General features: G+C 58.2%; 1 protein-coding gene across 5 annotated transcripts in view; it reads left to right on the top strand.

Annotated features, from left to right (window-relative positions):
• The first annotated feature begins 632 nt into the window (after nucleotides 1–632).
• The window catches only part of LLGL2 (LLGL scribble cell polarity complex component 2), a 34,481-nt gene continuing 14,231 nt past the window's right edge, over nucleotides 633–20,882 (top strand). For 3 of the 5 annotated variants that reach the window (XM_044247441.1, XM_044247440.1, XM_044247436.1), the window contains exons 1-2: nucleotides 633–734; nucleotides 13,023–13,117. In XM_044247441.1, coding sequence (XP_044103376.1) covers nucleotides 13,043–13,117 — 75 coding nt within the window. In that variant the 5' untranslated portion in view covers nucleotides 633–734; nucleotides 13,023–13,042. Of the gene's footprint in view, nucleotides 735–5,179; nucleotides 5,223–12,744; nucleotides 12,856–13,022; nucleotides 13,118–20,882 lie in introns of those variants that run through there. The other 2 variants (XM_044247439.1, XM_044247438.1) reach the window with 2 other exon arrangements.

Here is a 20,882-nt window from a genome sequence, read left to right as displayed (position 1 = left end):
ACGGAGGACCCGGGTTCAGACTTGGGACCCGCCCCGAGGGGAGGCGCCTCGTGGCGACGCCCCCGTCCCCAAGCCACCTCGCTCTTGGGTCCCGAAACCGCCCAGGGTCCACCGGTCACCCGCTCGGACTGGGTTGGGCGTCTTCGGGAAGAGCAGGCGCGGCTATGTCCCTCCCGCAGTCGCTCCGGGCCGACGTGGGGGAGGGGCCGCTCCCCTCGGCGATCCGGCCTGGAGGCGGCCCAGGATGCCGTGCGTCCCAGGGACTATTTCCTCCCGCACGCGGCAGGACACTGGGCGCGGCGCGCCAGCCTGAGTCCAGGTGCGCGCAGGTGAGGCCGGGGGTGGGTCCGCAGTGCCTCGTGCATATTCACGCCGGCCGCGGCCCCGCCTCCGCGCTCCCCGGGGTCGAGGATTGGCCGGAGAGCGGCGGCCGCCCGCCCCCCATTCCCCGGGAGCCCTCCCTGCGCTCCCGCCCCGTCGGCCCGGAGCCGTGGAGGGGCGGGGCCAGGCCCGGGGGCGGGGCCGCTGGGGCCCGGGGCTGGCGGCCCTGCGAGGCCGGCCGGCTCGCCCTTTATGTAAATAGCAGCGGCTCCGCCCCCTGCTCGCAGCGCCGGAGGTGAGCAGGAAGGAGACGGCCGCCCAGCAGCCCGTGGGCCGGCGGCGCAGTGAGCGGAGCCGGCGGCCGGTGCGGTGGGACGCCGAGGCCTCGGGCGGGGGCCGGCCTGGGGTTCCAGGTGAGGCGCGGGCGCGGAAACACCCAGTCGGGTCCGCCCCCTCGCGGCGCCCTCCACTCGGGGCGGGAAGGCGGGGGAAGGCCGAGACCCCTGCGTCCGCGGGCGGGGCGGGAAGAGCTGTGCCCGGGTCCGCGCGCCTCGCCCTGGATGCCGTGGGTCGGTTTGTCTGGGCGAAGGACACCTGTAGGAAGTGCGGCTCGGAACTTCTCTCTGGCGGATCTGCCCGCCTTTACTGAATTTGAGCTCCGGGTTTGCCTAATAGAGTTGGTTTTGGGAAACGGGGAAACAAGTGCCCAGCCGGGCTGAGTGCCGGAGGTCACCGCGAGCGGGGGCGGGATCCCGGCTCCTTGGGCCCCACGTGCAAGGCGCCTGGCCCCGGAGGCTGGCGACGCGCGTCTCAGGTAGCCGGCTCTGTGCGAGCAGCGGCCGCAGCACGTTACCTCGCCGGCTTAGTCCCTGCCCCTACCATCTGGGCCCACTCCCTGCCGGCCCTTTGTGCCTCCTAATCCCCGGACGCAGGAAGCCCGCGGGAGGGACTTCGGTCTGGGCCTCTCTCCGCCTCTGGCTGCCTTGGACACCTTTAGGGAAGGTACGGAGATCAGTACGTTTTCCACGACGACGGGGGTGGAGTTGCGCTGTGATACGTTAGGACTTGGTGAGGAGTGAAAAATACCGTCTTGCCAAAGAAAGCGTGCAAAGTTTGCTCTTGGTTTGCCCCTGCTGGGCAGTTTGTAGACAAACTGAGCTTTAGCTGTGGGGAGAATGGACTGTACCCAGGAGAACCGCGGTGTGGCCCCCTCAGGCTCTCACCTGAGAGCAGGTGAGCTTGGAGTGAGGGGGCAGGGCTTGGACTCAGTGCCCCTTCCCATGGGGATCCACGTGCCAGATATGGGGCGTCTTAACCTGGGCTCTTGGGATCCTCTGCAGAGTTTGCAGTTCAGAGCCCTGTCCGGCTGCTGGGGGATAGTGAGCAGGGAGAGGAACTGGGAGGGAATGAGTGTGTCAGGGCGACAGAAAACCCCAGGTGGGAGGAACGGAGCAGCGCTGCGGAATAGCTGTGGCCTAGCCCCAGGGGAAGCCCCGGTCAGAAGGGCTTTTGAACAAGAGGGGCTGGGTCTTCCAGAGCTGAGGCATGGGAAGGGTTCTGGGAGAGATGGTCCTCCTTACTTACCTTATGGGCAGAACATTCAGATCTGTCTTCCTTCCTTCCTTCTTTTAAAGATTTATTTATTTATTTGAGAGAGAGAGAGAGCACCCCAGCACTACGCAGGGGGAGGGGCAGAGGGAGAGAAAGCCTCCAGCAGATTTCTTGCTGAGTCCAGAGCCTGCCACTTGGGGCTCTATCCTAGGACCCTGAGATCTAGACCTAAGCCAAAATCAGGAGTCTGGTGCTCAACCAACTGAGCCAGCCAGGCACCCTAGATTTGGTTTTCTTTTTCGTTTTTAAAGATTTTATTTATTTATCTAGACAGAGAGATCACAAGTAGGCAGAGAGGCAGGCAGAGAGGGGAGGAAGCAGCTCTCCGCTAAGCAGAGAACCTGATGTGGGGCTTGATCCCAGGACCCTGGGATCATGACCTGAGCTGAAGGCAGAGGTTTTTTTTTTTTTTTTTTTTTTTTTTAAAGATTTTATTTATTTTTTGACAGAGATCACAAGTAGATGGAGAGGCAGGCAGAGAGAGAGAGAGAAAGTCTCCCCGCTGAGCAGAGAGCCCCATGCGGGACTCGATCCCAGGACCCTGAGATCATGACCTGAGCCGAAGGCAGGCAGCGGCTTAACCCACTGAGCCACCCAGGCGCCCGAAGGCAGAGGTTTTAACCCACTGATCCACCCAGGCGCCCCTAGATTTGGTTTTGTTTTTTTCTTTCTTTTTTTTTTTTTAAATTTTATTTATTTATTTGACAGAGAGATCACAAGTAGGCAGAGAGGCAGGCGGGGTGGTGGGGGGGGGAAGCAGGCTCCCTGCTGAGCAGAGAGCCCGATGCGGGGCTCGATCCCACGACCCTGAGATCATGACTTGAGCCAAAGGCAGAGGCTTAATGCATTGAGCCACCCAGGTGCCCCTAGATTTGTTTTTCTTAGGTGATCTGCCCACAGTGTTCACCTGTGGCAGTCAAGAGGCAAAGTCAGCTCTGGAGGCTCTGACTACTACTCCAAAGTTAGACGAGGCCAATCTCTTGGCTGGGGGGGTGGGGGGTGAGGGAGGGCACTGGACAGTGTTTCCAGCATCTGAGGTCAGTCTGCATCCCTACTTTTCTTTGAGTCAGCAGAGTGCCCCTTTGGTGGCAGAATAATAACATTTTAATAACTTAATAATTGAGCATTTAGCTTTTTTTTAATACAGTTGCATTGAAAGAAGGGAAAGGCCCATAATTCCAGCTGACCCCATTAGTTTAAAAAATTAAAAAGACAGGGGCGCCTGGGTGGCTCAGTGGGTTGAAGCCTCTGCCTCGGCTCGGGTCACGATCTCAGGGTCCTGGGATCGAGCCCTGCATCGGGCTCTCTGCTCGGCGGGGAGCCTGCTTCCTCCTCTCTCTCTGCCTGCCTCTCCGCCTACTTGTGATCTCTGTCTGTCAAATAAATAAATAAAATCTTAAAAAAAAAAAAAAAGGCACCAGGAGCCTATAACGGGAATCGTGGAAATGTTTTAGAAAGCATAAAGAGGCAGAACTCCTTCTTGCCTCTCCGTCTTTTTCTTCAAACGTGATGTCCTTCCAGGTAACAGGTTTAGCTCTGAATCATGCCTTGCTGATTTCTTCTTGCTGCATGATCTTGGCTCAGTCACCTAACTAGTATGCCAAGCCTCAGGGAGCCTTGTTGACAGGAGAATGGGGGAAAAAATGTCAGGAACACGTGTGGTCTGGCATAGAGCAGCCATCGGGTGGATGAGCTGCTTAACGTGCTCCGTAAAACATAAAAAGCCTCACTTGGGGAGCTTTGGGCAGACACCTAAGCCTTTTGGACATGCCTGCTGGGTTGCGGGGGGATTTGGCTTCTTTGTCCAGAAATCACCCAAGAGGCCCTCATTTTTGAAAGCCTCTGGATGTCAGACCTTTTAAAATGCAAATATTTTTCCTTGAAACTAGGGAGGCAGAGGTAGAGGACAGTGGGCTCTACGAAGTGTCCCTTGGTACCTGCCCTGCTCCTTGGTAGAGCCAGGAGTGAGACCTGGTTGCCAGACCCCATCTGGGGGCCTTTCCTGGGAGGAAGGGGGTATATAATCTAATCTACTCAGCTTTTTGCTCAGCAGAGGGCTTGGCTGCCTGCATTCTGTACCCTGTTGGGGGTGGAGGGGATCACATTCTTGTGCTGCTCTGTTGCCATTCAGGAGCCTTTCTGGGGATTCCATAGTGCTTTCTTTCGACCTCATTTAGGGAAGAGGCATCCTTCCCTGCCAGGAGTTCCTGGCCCCAGGCGCCCGCGCACCCTGCACCCCATAGAGAAAGTGGTCCATGGAACTGGAAATCGTGGAGCCTCTGCCATCAGTCTGGGACTCCTTGGCTACCCAGTGGAGACATTGAGCATCCCGGGCAAGAGTCTCCAGGAGCATGGAGTTTCCTGAAGGATTCCTCAACTTTCCTGGTCCTTCTAGAAGTGCCAGGGGCAGCTGTTGAGACACCCGAGTGGAGGCCCAAGAGGCCCATGGTCCCTGCTGCTGGGCTGGCTCCTGTGAGCAACGCGGCCGCCTGGACTTTTTCTGAGTACTCAGCTCAGAGAAGCTTTCTTCTCTCACTCAGGCGATACCACTATCAGGGCTCCTCCTGGGTAGAGGCAGGCCAAGTCTGTTCGGCAACTTTGTTTTCCCCTACCCAGGAGCAGTTTTCAGGGAGAAGCAGGGTATGGGGCAGGAGGGGGCGTCCCCCAGTGGGCCTGCTTGCTCTTCGCTAGCCTTGGCTCGCAAGGTTCCCCAGGACACCCTCCTCTCCCTGTGCCCTGGCACCATGGGGCTGTGCCCAGTTCCTTGGAGGTGACCTCCCCTCCCCACCCTGCTTCTCGGAGGAAACTGGTACTTTGGAGAGTCACCCTGCTCCTTCCCCTTCCCAGGAACCACAGTGAATTCTTGAGTAAGGAGAGGCTCCTCTGGGCGTGGGGACAGCTTTAGGTACCTGACTCTACCCTGAAGGAATTCAGCAGACTAGAGCCTTCTCTCAAGACACCTGACTCAGTGTTCCCAGCGTTTGTGGAGAGGGACATCTGGGCACAGGACTACCTGAGTCTAGTAACTAATATTATTCTTGGATCCTCCTTGCTGCCGAGCCGGGTGTCCTGGAACCTTAGTCTGAGGCGGGGCCCACAAAGGTAGCCCCAGCAGGATGCCAGGCATGATGTCTACCTGACCCTGGGCTTGACCTGAGACTTGAGAACAAGGTGGGGAAGTTCCCCAAGGAGCGCCAGCCCAGTGCTCTTTGGGGTCAGTGGTTCCCAACTGGAAAAGACCTTTGCCTCGTTGATCTCTGTTTAGTCCTGGCTGTTCACTCAGTCGTGCGGTGAGTACCTGCTGGCTCCTCCCGCGCCAGGACTCGCGTTCTGAAGAGTGGGGAGCGTGGGTAACAGGAAGCCGGCATAAGTAATAGAAGTGTGAAAAGGTGACTCGAGTTCTGTAAGTATAAGAACAAAGTAGGGGCTTGGGGTGGGAGGCAGGTTGCAGCCTGAGAAGGCGATGATGAGGGTGGCCTCAGCAAGAAGGGCCACGTTTGAACACAGACGTGCAGGAAGTGAGGGAGTTCTTCAAAGAACACGCGCGTCTCTCGAGTGTCAGGGCACTAAGCACTGGGGTACAACCATGGACCAGACAGGCATGGTCCCTTTCCTCTGGACCTGACATCCTTTGGAAGCTTCTTGGGTCAGCTGTTCAAGTTTTGAGGCAAGTAGGAGGCTGTGGAATGGGGCCTGATAGGATGGGCCAGGCAGCCTACCACCCCGGGCCCAGGCAAGTTGCCCACCTCCTCTGTGGAATGGCTTTGCTCTTTAGGCTTGGCCATTATCCAGTCTGTGGCTTCCCTGGAGAGAGTCTGTCGTTGGGTTGCATGTAAGGGACTGAGGCCCCCAGAATGGGGATGTGTTCAGGGAATGCACGCATTTCTACTCCCCGCCTCCCCTCCATCCTCAGGGGCCTTGGGAGGAAACCCTGCAGAAGGAGCCTTGGGTGTGGCAGGAGGGCCCTCCCAGGTTGTGGGACTGGCTTGTGGCTCCTTAGGGCGGGACACGACACTGATCTGGGCTCCGCCAGGGAGGGTGAAGTCAGGCTGTGGCTGCTGACCCAGGTTGTCCCATCTGGGCTGCTGCTGGCCAGCCCCTTTGTCCTGAGAGGAACTGGGGAGACAAAGGGTCCTCCCATCAGGTTGGAGTTCAGACCAGTGCTCGGACTTACTCGCTGCTTGCGCTTAATAGCTCTCCAAATCTAGTCATTTCATAACTAGTACAATTACATGAGATGCTGAGGATAAAGTACTTCAAGTGGCATCTGGCCATAGTTTGGTCTCAGTCCTTTTTGTTTTGTTTTTAAAGATTTTATTTATTTATTTGAAAGGGAGATCATGAGTGGCGACGGCGGGGGGGTGGGGGGTGGGGGGGTGGCTGGGCAGAGGCAGAGGGAGAAGCAGACTCGCTGCAGAGCAGGGAGCAGGATGCAGGGCTTGATTCCAGATCTCCGAGATCATGACCTGAGCCGAAGGCAGACCCTTAACTGACTGAGCCACCTGGTGCCCCAAGTCTCAATCCTTTTATTATCTAATGGCAGTGACAACCTTCTGGTTCCTGCCTTCTCGCTGGATGGTCTCTCAAAGTCCCACCTCCTACCTAGTCCCGCGTGCTTTCAGCCGGTTGGTCGCCAAGCTGTTGGCCAGGGCCCTATCTGGTGCCCCTGGGAGGTTGGGTTTCCCGGGGTGGCATGGGCGCTTGCAAAGCAACCTTGGGCATTGTGAGTCAGCATGAACAAGACGCGGGAGGGGTCCGCAGCCGCCTTCACCGGTCAGAGCCCTGCCGCACCGCTACCCTCGGTGGGAGGCTCAGGGGTGTACTCACACCCCTCAGACGGAAGGACCCAGCCACCCACAGGCTTCACACAGGGTGTCGGGAGAGGAGGGTAGCCTCTGCAGCGGCTGTGGGGAGCCCAGACAGAGGGGACAGGGGACGAGAGCTTGGGGTCCCATTTCACACTGTTTGTGCTCCTGGAGATCAGGACCACAGCCAGGTGCTGCGTGTGGCCAGGGGCACCTTCTTTCCCTTGTGCCACAACGCCAGAGCCCCGCCACTCAGCGTAGGCTCTCCCGGCAGGTGAATGGCGCTGACCCGGCCCATTGCACGCCTCCAAGACAGTTGGGCTCAGCTTGGCCACGTCTCTGTCTCATGGGCAAACGGTACCCAGGTGGGGTGAGCCGCCTGGGCTGGGACCCCGCCTTTTTCCTCCCCACGGCACCATCAGATCTGCTGCTTAGAGAAAGGGGTTGGGACCAGCCTACGCCAACACTGGTTTTGTCTCTGCCTCTGCTGGTCTCTTTACCGAGCTCCAGAGATGTGGGGTGGGGCAGGGGAGGGGTGTTGGAGAGCAGGGTCTAGGCACATCTCCACGGTGGGGTCCAGGGTGGGAATTCATAAAGTAGACAGCTCGCCTGTCTTTTCCAGGGCAGGTGTCAGGGTGGGGACACCCGTCTGAGACTCTGGCAGGATTCGTGGCTGGTGGCCGTGTTGGGTGACCCGAGCAGCGAGAAGGGCAGGGAATCACCGGGTCAGCCTCCCACAGGGAACACACAGGCTAGTTCCCCACACGAGGCACAGACCTGTGTAGAAAATTGATAAGCGTCAGGACACACACAGGCGCACACGCCATTGGCCGACAAGCCTCACATGGACCAGCCCTAGACCCTGAGTGGCCATACCCAAGGGAACAGAGGGCAAAGTGTGGAGGGCTGCTCAGAGTTTGGTCCTGTCCAGGACAGAGGTTGGGACAGGCAGGAACCGAGACTCGTTGGGCGGTCTTTGGGAGCCCAGGGCATGGAGAAGTTGTTTCTTCTTAAGAAGCTGCCTCTCAGGGGCTCCTGGGTGGCTCAGTGGGTTAAAGCCTCTGCCTTCGGCTCAGGTCATGATCCCAGGGTCCTGGGATCGAGTCCCGCATCGGGCTCTCTGCTCAGCAGGCCCCCTGAGATCATGACCTGAGCCAAAGGCAGAGGCTTAACCCACTGAGCCACCCAGGCGCCCCAAATAAAATCTTTAAAAAAAAAAAAGAAGCTGCCTCTCAGAGGTCACGCTCTGGTCAGAGTTTCCAGTAACATTGCCTCAGACACTTCTTGGCATCCTGGTTGGGCACAGCCTATACAGTAGTAGTGTCCCTTACCGCAGGTGCTGGGACCCTGAAGCCCGAGGTCAGGCAGCTGGTCCCACCCAGCTGTCCCTTCCCTGCTTCTGCACCCATCTGGTGTCCAGGGGGCAGGCTTCTCCCCTGGTCAGGTTACCATGGCTGGAGGGCAGCGCAGCCCCCCAGAGAGCAGGAGCTGTCCCCCAACAGGACTGCCTCTGAGCGTAGGGCCACCCTCACCCCTGGCCACCGCCTGGGCCTTCACCCCTTCTCCCATGTGATCCTCTTATCTACCCTGCCTGGGAGGCAGATAAACCAAAAGAAGAAAGAAATCTCTACTAATCCCATAACCCTGCCAGTGTGGTGTCTGCTTACTTAAGTATTTTTCATGGAGTCTGCCTGACTTCAGGGTTCTACGTAGGGTTCTACGTCCACCGTCTTCTGCCCTTTTAATGACTATCGGCCTTTGGTCAGGACCCTGCGTGTGCTTCACCAGCTCCTGTTGCGCACTTGGGTTGCTTCTGATTTTCCCTGATACCTTAATGACCAGCACAGCAACGCTGGGGAGAACATTCGAGGAGCTGGATGGGTGCCCTTGTCCGTGGTGGTTTTAGGGACCATTTTAGCATAAGGTGTGGTCGAGCACGGAGGGAGGAGGGGGAAAGTGATCAGGACAGGTGAAGAAAGAGAATGCTCTTTAGAAGATGATTTCTGATGGGTTGCATGAGAGGCAGAAGGCTTATTTCAGACGAAAGCTCAGAGACTAGCAGAAGGGGCCCTGGGTGGGGCTTGAGCGGATGGGCGGCCCTGAGCAGAGTGGGCAATGGAGTAGGAGAGGGGAGAGCAGACCGAGGCAGGCCCTGCCCAGGACTGTCAGTGAGCCCCCAGTGAACTGGGCCTGAGGCCATCTGCTGTGGCCCCTGGGGCCCCCCCATACTGACCCACTCCATCTCTCCTGTCGCCTGCACTCGCCCCTGGGCTTGTTGTCATCCTCCTGGAAGAGGCAAGCTTGTTCCGTTTCCCCTGACCCGCCCTGCCCCCAGTCTTCCGCGGCCGACCACTTCCTATCGTTCAGGTCTGGGTGGAGGCTTCACTTCTGGCTCTGTTCATTCATTCAGCAGGGATGCCTCAGTGAAAAGGGGGCAGAACTCCTGAGTAAGAACGGGAAGGCTTGTCCTTGGGGAGGGGTGCCCGGGTAATAAACAAGATTAGTAAGGAAACTGCTGGCGCCGTGACCAGTGCTAAGGACCAAAGCAAAGCCGGGCAGTAGGAAGAAGGGACATTTGAGTAGAGGTGAGAGCAAGCAAGCCAGTGGGTATCTGGAGGAAAAGCATTCCAGCAAAGGAACAGCAGATCCATAGACCCAGACCCAGGAATGTTCCCTGAATCCTTCCAGCCACACCCTGGTCACTCTGGATTGGCCCCTTCCTTCGTTTCCTTGCTGGGCCTGCTCTCTCCGAGCCCGTTCTGCTGACTGATTTCTGTACTTGTGAGTCATCGCACGCACGCCCTGCGAGATGTCAGCTTGGTGAAAAAAAGGCTCTTGCCTGTCTTTTCCGCTGTTGTGTCCCCAGTCCTAGGACCGTGCCTGCTCCGTGCCAGGCACCTGGCATGGCTCCCACTCTTGCCAGCGGACCCGTGCGTCCCCCTGTACAGATGAGCTCGCTGGGCCTCGAGCAGCTGCCTTGGGAGGCCACCCAGCTTGGCGGAGCTGAGCTGTGCTGGTTGAGCCCAGTGGTTGTTCCCAAGCCCTGGCTCTTTCCCTTACAACCCCCCACACCCCATTTCCCACCCCCAGGAGAGGGGGTAGGATCTGTTCCACCCCCGGGAGCTCCAGGTCCGGGTTTCTGGAGCTTCTCTCTGGAGAACCCACTTAGCTGGGGTCCGTGGAGCTGAGGGTTTGCCTGGAGGTGAGTCTGGTGAGTCCCAGACCTGCTCCCCTTCAAGAGGGGGTGGCACTTTTGACGCCTGGACCTGGGCAGTTATTTCTGTGTTGGGAGCAACCGTGAGGGGTTGGCGAGAGTGAGGAAGAGGTGCCGTGGCTGCCTGTCTTGGTCCTGGTTCTCTCACCCACCCCCATTCCCGTGCCCTTGTGGTCCCAGCCCTCTGTGGAGTAGGTGGCACCTCAGCAGCGCGTCACCAGCAGGTGACCAGCCCCAGGCCCGGAACCGCTTGGTTGACTCTGAGCTGAAGGCCGCGTGCGCCCTGGCCTTTCTCTTGCAGGGCTGTGATTAGGCACCCTCTGATGTGTCCTAGCCACCCTGCCCTGCCTCCCCTTACATTCGGAGTTCAGCAGACCTGGGGGCAAATCCAAGTTCTGCCTGTTTCTCCTCAGTGACCTTGGATGAGTTACCCAGCCTCTGTGGTCTTCATTTCCTGGTCTGCCAAGTGGAGATCTTCCACTGGACGTCCAGGGAGGCTGGTGGAGGGCGAACAAACATCCGGGACCGGGTTTAGGTGTCCCCTGTACAGAAGTGCGAAGGCAGGAGGGGGCAGGGGGTGTCCTGACATCCCACTGTGCCTACTCCTGAGTAGTGGGATTTAGGGAGGATTTTCTCCTTGGGATTGTTTTCTTTCTTTCTTTTCTTTTTTTCCTTTCTTTTTTTAAACAGTGAGCAGGATTACTTGAGCAAAATGTTTAAAAAGGGATAAAAGTAGTGGTTCAGTGGGTTGGGGACTCTGCCTTTGGCTCCAGTCAGGGTCTCAGGGTCCTGGGATCCAGCCCCAGGCTCTCTGCTCAGCGGGGAGCCTGCTTCCCCCTCTCCGCCTGCCTCTGCCTACTTGTGATCTCTGTCTGATAAATAAATAAAATCTTAAAAAAAAAAAAAAAAAAAAGTAAAAGTATGACGTCCGGGTCTGGGGTAGTGCCTGGTACGCAGCCGATGCTCTGCGGGGCATTTGGGTGGGCAGGGGTGCCTACCGTCTCCCTCGTCTCCACGCCCCGTCTGCCGCCCGCCCACCCGCACCTCCTCCCTGGGGCCGTGCCGTGTCACCCGCAAGCCCGTGTGGGTTCTTGAGATCACCCTGTCCCTGGAGTCGGCAGGCCCCTCTCCTCCAAGGCAGCACTCCCAGCTTCCTGTGACTTCTGACCCAGTGACCTCGGCCCAGGAAGGGAGAGTGGGCGCCCCGGGAGCGGGAGCCGAGCTGCGGATTTATGAGCTTCATGAGCTTCGGCCTGTGCCGCCCTCCCCCACAGCTGGAATGCGAGTCCACCGCTCAGCTGTTTGTCTGGGAGCCCCAGGTCGCTGCTGCCGGCCTAGGGCTGTTGTCACTCCCAGTCCCCAGAGCCTCCCAGGCTTCCCTGTGTTCCCTGACCTACTTGGGGACCCCGGGTCAGGTGGGCAGCCAGCAGGTTCCCGACTACCTGCCGATCCAGAGGGAAGTGGGCTCCCCAGTCTGCTCTGGCTCCCCCAGAATGGAAGGGAACAAATCTCTTGCATCTGCCCCACCCCATCCTGCAAGTGAGGGTCTTTTCAGTGTCCCCAGAAGGTGATGGCACTCTCGGGGGCTGGTCTCCACCTGCTCCAAGCTGGGGTGGTGCTTGGATTGCCCCCAGTGTGTCTCTGCCAAGTGGGGTGACCCCTTCTGTCATGGCCAGCCCTTGGTGGTTCTGCCAGAGGCCACCACCATGGCCCCCCTCTGCCATCTAGTCCCTTGGAGGGAGCCCCCAGTCTTGGACCACACAGGGTCCATTCATATGCAGAACCCTAGCCTGATGGTTAGTTTTTGTCACCTCACAAGAAGCCAGAAATAAAGAGCATCTTTCAGGTCTCAGACACCTCCCCTGGGACATCCACCATGGCAGGGGCCAGGTGCTCCCCCAAACCCGCACCCCAGCCTGATGCCTCCCTGGCAGGGCACTCTGCCCTAGCCCCGAGTAAGCTCCTCTGGGGTGCGCCTGGGTCCGTTTAGTCTCTTCAAGGATCCCGGCTACCCTGGGCCCCTGTGTTGCCGAGGACAGGCCCTGGTGTCCCGTGGTCAGTGGGAGGCCAAGCTGCTGCTGGCCAGAAGCTGAAGTGAAGATGATCCTTCTCCCTTCCCCCAAGGATGATCCAGAAATAGTTCCCCTTGAGTTGGGAAAGCATTCTACATTCAGATGGTTTGGGCAGATGGGCTTTGGGCCTTGAGCTGGTTTCTTGATTGGGAGCGGATTTCTTTTCCTGATAAGACTCCACTTAGGCCCATGGGAGAGGGGGTCTCCCGATCCGGTGCGGCCAGCAGAGCCCAGGGGAGCTGCGACCCGGTTAGCCGGAGATGGGGGCAGGGGGCCGGCCAGGAAGCCCAGGGCTAGAGCTGCAGCTCCGGAAAGCCCAGCAGCCGCGTGGGGTGGACCCAGTTCCACCGCGGGTCCCCGGCGTGGGCTGGCCTGGGCTGGTGCCTTCCGACCCTGCGCTCTGCTCCTCACCTGCTCCCGACAACTGTGAGGGGAGAGCCTTCCTCGCAGTCAGCAGGAAGAGTGTGCCTGGGGGTGCCGACCCCAGAGACCCCTGCCAGCCCCCAGCCCCCCACCAGTGGGGTTCTGGTCTGGGAGACCAGGTAGACAGCCTTTGCATTTCTGCCTTCCAGTTGGGCTCTGGAGAGAGAGGGTGGGGAAGTTTCCCTTTCTGTTTAGCTGGGGGTTTATGGTTTTTCAGAGAACAGGTTAACAATTAAGCTCATTAACCCCAGGGCCTCTGTTCCTATAAAGCCGGGCGAAATGGCTTCCTCCTCCAGCTTCTCCCGCTGGCTTTTTAAGGCTGCAGTGGCCCAGAACAAGTGTTAGAGCTTGGGTCAGCCTTGGACCTCCAGGTGTAGACGTCCCTCGGGTTCTGGACTGTCCTTTGCAGGTGGAGCGAGGGCGCACGAGCGGGCGGACAGAGAAGCCGCTGCTGGGCTTGGGGAGAGCGGTTGGGCTGGGCCAAGCCCTCGGTGCCTCGGAGCCAGCGTGGGTGCTGGGGCCAGAGCTGCGTGGCCGCCTCTCGCTGGTGGTCAGCAGCCGCTTCTCTTTCTCTAGGGGGCTTTGCGCTGAGCACCATGAGGCGGTTCCTGAGGTCAGGACATGACCCTGCACGGGAGAGGCTCAAGCGGGACCTTTTCCAGTTTAACAAGGTAAGGGGAAGCACCGCGTTGGCCACCCCCCACCGGCTGGGGCTGGGGCACTCAGGCGGCCTTCACCTGCATGGGGTGCTCCCCGGGCGCTGCCGGCTCATGGCACCAGACCCTGGAAATGGGGTCTGGTTGGCAGGCTTTCCTGGAAGAGGGCAGTGGGATCCGCAGGCGTCGGGACTCCGTGTCCCAAGTCTCACTGGCTGTGTGACCTCTGCAGATCACTGTGCCTCTTCCAGCCTCAGTTTCCCCACCTGTAATATAAGGCTCAAACATCCTACGTCCTCATGGGGCTGTGAAGGAGGCTGAACCCTGCCAGGGGTAGCAGTGTTCCCGTGATGCCTGGTCCCTGAGGCAGTGGCCACAGCCCATGGCTGTCCCCTTTCTCCTCACATCGCCCCCACAGGAAAACACCGCTCTCCCTGCAGGCAGGCCCCAGTGACTCCTGTGGCACTCTTGGGGCAGGCTCTACGCCTGGGTGAGTGGGGAGAGGCGCCCGAGACGGTGTGCCAAGGCTGGCCTTTGGCTCCCCCAACCCCAGACCTGCTCCTAAGGCCCCCCGAAGCCAGAGCACCCTGCCACCCGAGATCGCAGGGCGGGCCCCAGAGCTCCACAGGGCTTCCTCCCGGCGGCCGGGGCGCAAGCAGGCGGAGCTGGCCTATAAACAGGGGCGCTCCGTGCTTTATTAGCTCCGCAGCCACCTAGCAATCTACCCGTTTCGGGGTAATTAGCCTTGCTTAGGTCCGCTTTGATCTAGGCCCGGCCCGCATGTCCAAGCTTCCCTCTGCCCCGGAAGGTGGCCTGCGGGAAGCAGAGTGCCAGGATGCCCAGGGACACCCTCCCCCCCGGGACGTGCTGAGGGACAAGGCTTCCCCTCCAGCTTGGCCACTCAGACGCCGGGTGACCTGGTGCCTGTCCTCCATGGGGTCGGCGTGTTACAGAGATTGTACAGAGTTAACGTGCGGTCCAGGGGCACTAGCTGCCCTTCTGGGGGCGGGGGCTGGGGGGGAATGGGGGCGGCCTCCCAGGGAGAGACACCCAGGGGCTTGTCTGAGGGGGGTGGAGGCACCCTGCTGTTTTCCTCTGGTTTGATGGTGGCTGGTGTGGCCCTGGAGCTTCGCTGAGGCCACTGGCCAGTTGGGGTGGGGGGCTTCCCTGAGTGAGCACCTCCTCCCACTGGCAGAAGGAAGCTGTGGGCAGGATTTTGGGACCTTGGGAAATGGGGTGCAGCTGTTAGGAATGGGAGATCTCGGGGCCTGTGGGTGCTGGTCTGAGAACCTCAGCACGCTCCTGGGGCAGGGGTGACCCCCGTGTGCCTTCATTGCCCCTGCTGACACCGAGAGATCTCACACCCCAAAAAGGTGGCCGATTCTAGTAGAAACCGGATAGACAGGCTCAGCAGAGGGAGGAACCCCTGCCCCAAGTTCCAACTGTGCAGCGGGGTGGGGCTGGGGTGGAGCTGGGACAGAGGACTCAGCCCACCCCCCATGCCCCACAACGGGCGGCCCCCAAACTTGGCTGCCCCACCGCCAGGCCTGGCTGGGGAGAGGGGGAGGGGAGGCTCCTGGAATTCCTTCCTCCTTTCATTCCTGTGCTAGAAACCTGCATTGAGCAGCTCCTGAAAGACCAGCTGGGGCGGGGGCTGTGGGATCTCAGATAAGATCTTTGCCCTCCAGGACTTTTATAGTCCAGAAGGTGGGAGGGGGCTGATGGTCTGAAAGGCCACTTCCTGGGAGCAGAAGGGAGAGGAGGGAGCTGGGCAGGTTTGGTCTCATCTGGACACCAAGTGAACGTGGAGCCTGAAGGGTTGGGATGAGGGATGAGACCAGATCCTGGAATATTTACAAACCTGGGTGATCCCACCCAGGCCAGCCCCTCCTCCTCTCTCTCACACACACACACACACACACACACACACACACACCCTACTTCCTGGTGTCAGATTGAGGGAGCCTGGAACCTGGAAGTCTGGGGCCTCACTGACCACCCATCGCTGTGGTGCGTTTTGAGCAGGGGAGTGCGCGATCCCATTCACAGTTTGGAAGATAAGTTTCTTTCTTTTTTTCCTTTAATTGGTCTTTTTAAAAAGATTATATTTATTTATTTATTTATTTGAGAGAGAGAGAGAGAGAGAGAGAGACAGTGAGAGAGGGAACACAAGCAGGGGGAGTGCGAGAGGGAGAAGCAGGCTCGCCGCTGAGCGGGGAACCTGGGACTCGATCCCAGGACCTTGGGATCATGACCTGAGCCTGAAGGCAGATGCTTAAGCCACCCAGGTGCCCCCATTTAATTATTTTTAAGGGGAGCATTGCAGTGACTGGGTGAGGCTCAGACCGTGAGATGCAGGGAGGGCATTTAGAGAACAGGGTTTCTCAACCTTCTCACTGCTGACATTTGGGGCTGGCCACGTGGAGAGGACGTTTAGTGACATCCCTGGCCCTGGGTCCCCAAGATGTATAACCAGAAATGTCTCCAGATGCTGCCCAGTGGCCCCTGGCCGAGGACCACTGGATTAGAGAACTATTTAGGGCATGAGGCCTTGTGTTAGGTAGGGATGTAGGAGTAAGGAGGGTAGGGAAGGGAGGTGGGTGTCTGGCACGACTTGGGGGGGGCTCCGTCCTGGGCACGTCATGGTGCCAAGCCTTGGAGAGGGAGAAGCCCTGGGAGGCTGAGGAGCGGGTGAAAGGGAAGGTGGTAAGCTTGATTTGGACAGAAGAGCAACAGTGATGACCTCCGTTGACAGAGAGAGAGTTCGGCCCAGGGGTTGGTTAGTGGTGCCAACCCCAGACCTGACTGCCGAGGTTCACCAGGTGGGTGACCTTGGCAAGTCACGTGTCTCCACAAGATGATAGAAGCAGGGACACCTGGGTGGCTCAGTCAGTGAAGCGTCTGCCTTCAGCCTGAATCATGATCCCAGGGTCCTAGGATCGAGTCCCATATGGGGCTCCCTGCTCGGCAGGGAGCCTCCTTCTCCCTCTGCCTGCCGCTCCCCCTGCTTGTGTGCTCTCTCTCAGTCTTTCTCTCTCTCTCTGACAAATAAATAAAATCTTGGGGGTTAAAAAAGATGGTACAGGAGCTACTCCAGAGAGTTGGTGTGAGGATTACATGAGTTAAGATCTAAGTTGAAAGGCCGATTCAGAGCACAGCTCTGTGGGCATTATCTGGCCTCAGGTTTGAGTTTGGGGAGCCTTGGAACCCGTGGTCTTTGCAGACAGCGGGATATGCAGAGCTGGTGCTGTGAGCCTCAGGTGGCCTGTCCGTGCAAGTGTCGTTCGCACGCAGGTGAAGGTCGGCCTGCTGACGGTGCCCACAGCTGGTAAAGCAGTGTCCAGACTGGACCGGTGGTCCCCGGGAAGAAGCCGTGTCTGTAGACGGATTGATTCCCTGAACCCTCCGCCAAACAGACAAGGGGTCCAAGTAGTGCCATGAGGAGCAGCCACGTGGCCCGGGACCAGGTGCCAGCTGTGTCGCCATCGCGTGACTGCAGACACGTTACAGAGCTTCTCCGCCCCGCAGTTTCCTCATCTGTGAAGCAGGTGCCTGGTCTCTGCGTCCAGGTCGGTGTGCTCATAAGCAAAGTTAAATCGCTTCGAATGGCACCTGGCACACAATTGGGGCCTCATCTCGCCTCATGGCACCTCACAGCCAAGTGGCATTCCCATTCTGTGGGTGAGAAAACTGAGGCCTCCAGGGCTCACGCAGCCAGAGCATATGGTGGGGGTGCCAGTCCCATTTCCCCACCAGCCGTGCTCGGAGGGTGGCGACGTCCCCTCCCTAACCTCAGTTTCCTTGCCTGTGAGGGAGTCTCCTGAGCCACTGGGGCCCAGATGAGGGGACTGTGGAGCCCACTGGACATCTCAGTGGAGAGGGAGTGATTTCAAGGGGACAGAAACTCGTGCCACGGTAAAACTCCTTCCTTGGAAATCCCTGGCGGCCACTCCCTCCCCTGGTAAAACCAGCCAGCTGATAAAGGTTCAGGGCCCTTCCTGCCTGGCCTGCCCACACTCCTCTCACCCCCAGGCCCCCGCCCCCCGCCGAACAAACAGTGTGTTCCTGACTGGCCACCCCTGTCCAGGACCAGGTTGCTTTGTCTTGGCTTTTTTGTGGCTGGTCCCCTGGTGTCAGGTGACAGCCACACAGGGAGGGCCAGGTTGCTGCCACCACCGGGAATCTGAGCTGACCACACCCAGTACAGGGCAGTGCCACCCATCCCAGCAGCTGGGCGTGCCCCCTGCAGCCCCAGGCAGCCCTCCTTCCAGCCCCCCAACAAGGGCCAGGGACTCCTCAGCCCTGGCTCGTGGCCGGCATCCTCCCCTGCTGAGGGCAAGCTGAAGGGCCCCCACTGTCTCCCTTCCGAGAACCTGCAGTGGGGTCCGGGAGCCAGCGTGAAACAGACAGGGCTTTCTTTCCCGCACCAGGCTAATGTTGCAGCTCGGCGGCTCCTGCAAATCTCTCCTTTCTCAGTTCCTGTCAAAAGAGTTTGTTGTTCTCTCCTCCCTTGGCAGAGGTCACCTGAGCCAGGTAGCAGGGCTGGGGCAGGGCCAGGTAGGCTGGATGCTGAGCTCAGGAGGAAGGGGAGGCTGGCCCCAGTGCAGGGGCGGGGGTTAGGTATTGGCAACCAACCTCCCTCCCTCTGAACTGGAGAGAGCTCTGCTCTCCTTGCCGAGCCCCTGCCCCACTCCCTATCCTGGTGGAGGGATGATCTGGGACTGCAGTATGCCTTGGAAGTCCCACAGGAGGGAGCCCCTGGGACCGATCCCACTTCCTGGGCCCTATGTCCAGTGAGGGGGCTGAGTCTTTCAAGGCTGTTAGAAGTTGGGGGATGGGACAGCCAAGGAAGGGGAGGATCTGAGGTTGGGAGGACAGCTGCCACTGGAGCACAGGCCAGACATGCCCTGTGGAACCTTACTGCTTCTCCATCCTGCTCTGGGTTTCTGGCTCCTCCCTCATTGACCTCTGTCCTCTTCCTGAACCCAAATCCCTTCCTTCCCCATTCCCAACATAACCCCCAGTCCTCTTGTAACTTGTAACACACCTCTTCCCTCAGTCTGTAGGCAGGTTTCAGGCCTCCTATTGGATCGTAACTGTCTCACTTGGGGATTTGTGGGCTTTATTTGCATGTCCGCCTCTCCTCCCCAACCTCCCCAGACCTGGGGGATCTCCTGTCACCACATTAACTACATTTGAACCCACTTTCTTGGTCCCTGACCAGGTAAGGGCAGCATGGCATTTCCTCCCCTCCTTTTGTTCTTGAAGGAGCCATGGTCCCCTGGCGAAGATGCCTGGAGGGTACAGGGGAATGATGGAGACCTTCAGAAGGCAAGCAGGCTGTGTGGGACAAGGCCTGTGTGCTCCGGGGGGTGAGCTGAGCCTTCCCGCTGAGCCTGACCATGGTCTAGAGGTTTGCTTTCAAGCTTCTGCCTCTGGTCCAGTGCGGTCATTGGGGTCCGCCCAGTGATCGGATGGAAGTGAGGCTCAGAGAGGCAGAGGAACTCCCCCAAGTGCCAAGGCATTTTAAGTGGCAGAGAGGGCGATTCAGAGCCTAGTGGGCCTGACTCAGTCCCTGTTCTTTCCAGCCTGTGAGAAAGAAGGTGAAGGTGAGAGTCAGGGGTGGTGGCAGTGTCCCCAGGACCCTGAAGGAAATAAGGAGTAAGTACCAGAGATTGAAGGATAGGCCCAGCTTTTGTCTCCTCCAGAGCAGGCCAAAGAGGCCAGCCTGTAATGGGAGCGATTGGGGCGGGATATTGGGAGAACTCCCCGCCAGGGGGTTGGTAGACTGTGTGGCCTGAGAGCCTGACGGAGAAACAAAGCCGCAGGCTGGTTCTCTTTGGTTTGCCTTTGTCCTGAGGCAGAATTGTCTAGGGCAGTGCCTTAGTCCAAAAGGACTATACTACGGGACACATATATAATGTAAAATATTCTAGCAGCTTCATTACATTTTTTAGGTGGGTGACGTTAACTTTGATATTATATCTTTGTTTAATCTAATGTATCCAAAATATTACTGTTTGCACATGTAGTCATTAGAAATTAATGAGGGTTTTTCTAGGTGTTTTGTATGTTTTGTTTTGTATTTTAAGATTTTATTTATTCAGGGCGCCTGGGTGGCTCAGTGGGTTAAATGTCTGCCTTTGGCTCAGGTCATGATCCCAGGGTCCAGGGATCAAACCCTGCATCAGCCTCCTTGCTTGGCAGGAGCCTGCTTCTCCCTCTGCCTGCTGCTCCCCCTCCTCACGCGTGTTCTCTCTCTCTCTCTCTCCCCCTTTCTCTCGCTCAAATTTAAAAAAAAAAGATTTTATTTATTCATTTGAGAGAGAGCACAGGCAGGGGGAGAGGCAGAGAGAGGAGGAGAAGTTCCCATGAGTTGGGAGCCCCATGCCGGGCTCGATCCTAGGACCTGGAGATCATGACCAGAGCCGAAGCTACTTAACCATCTGGGCCACCCGGGTGCCCCCCTGCCCCCGCCTTAATACAGAATCTTTGAAATGCTAAGTTTTATTTTACATTTACAGCGTATTTCAATTCAGACACAGACCTTTCTGTGGAGCTACATAATCTGTAGTTAGAGCTGGAAGGTGTGCAGCTGGCAAGGGAGAGTCACGGTGTGGTCTGCCTGACTCCAGCCCCTGTGCCTTTGGGATCCAGCAGCATACCGGGAAAGTTTTCCAGCGACTGAACTGGGCAGCCATTCTTAAAGCTAAGTTAATTAAAATTAAATTAAAATTTCCATTCCTTGGTGGCCACACCGCAGAGGCTCAGTATCTCTGCACAGCTCACGGCTGCCACACTGGGTGGCCCAAGGCATGCATCTCCCCCTGGGCACAGGGCTCCTTCCTGCAGGACATTTTCCCCAGACTCCTCCAAATTCCAGAGGCTTTTCGCCCCACTCTGCTCCTAAGTGGGGTGAGAGAAAAATGCCACCATCCCAGGAACCTTTTCTTGGGCCCTGGCTGCTGATTTGGCCGAGGCTCCAGCAACCTGAGGCCGGCCGAGGCCTACCCAGGGGCCCTGGGAGAGCTGGTCCCCACATGCACCATCACGTGCCCTGCCCTCCTTTTCCTGGGAAATGTTTACATTCCAGACACTGTGCTATCTCCCCAAGGCTTTTCCAGGCGCTGCATTTTTTACATAGCTGAACGGGGACCTGGGCTGGCCAGGGGGGCTCCTGCTGGGTCACTCCTCCTCTCCAGTCTGTCCCGTCTAGGTATAGCCATTTGGGGCAGACTAGTTCCTGGCAAAGAGCCAGGGAAGGGGGTGCTGCTACACCCATGTGTCCCCAGATTAGCTGTCTCTGGAACTCTCCTCCTCGGCTGATCCCACCTCAGGGTCTCCTTCCATGAGCCACTGGACTGGATGGGACAGGCCAGCAGCCAGCAGTTGGGTTTGCTAAACTGGTGTGCCCACTGTCACCAGGACTTCTCTCTTTCTGCTCCTTTGGACCTGATGGGACAGCCAGGGGAAGCCCAGAGGGGAGCCCTGGGCCTACGGAGAGCCGCCTCACTGGTGCAACCTTCTTTCTGCTTTTTTGTTTTTGTTTTTGCCTTTAAAGCCTTTTATTTATTATTTGACCGAGAGAGACACAGCAAGAGAGAGAACACAAGCAGCGGGAGTGGGAGAGAGAGAAGCAGGCTTCCCCCTGAGCAGAGAGCCCGATCAGGGCTCGATCCCAGGACCTGGGATCATGACCTGAACCAAAGGCAGACACTTAACGACTGAGCCACCCAGGCGCCCCGAGCCTCCATTGCTTTAAAAAAAAAAAAATGTAAAG

The sequence above is a fragment of the Neovison vison genome, chromosome 5 (assembly GCF_020171115.1).
Source record: "Neovison vison isolate M4711 chromosome 5, ASM_NN_V1, whole genome shotgun sequence".
NCBI lineage: Eukaryota > Metazoa > Chordata > Mammalia > Carnivora > Mustelidae > Neogale > Neogale vison.
The sequence above is the reverse complement of the archived record's forward strand: the minus strand, read 5'-3'. Positions and strand labels throughout refer to the sequence as shown.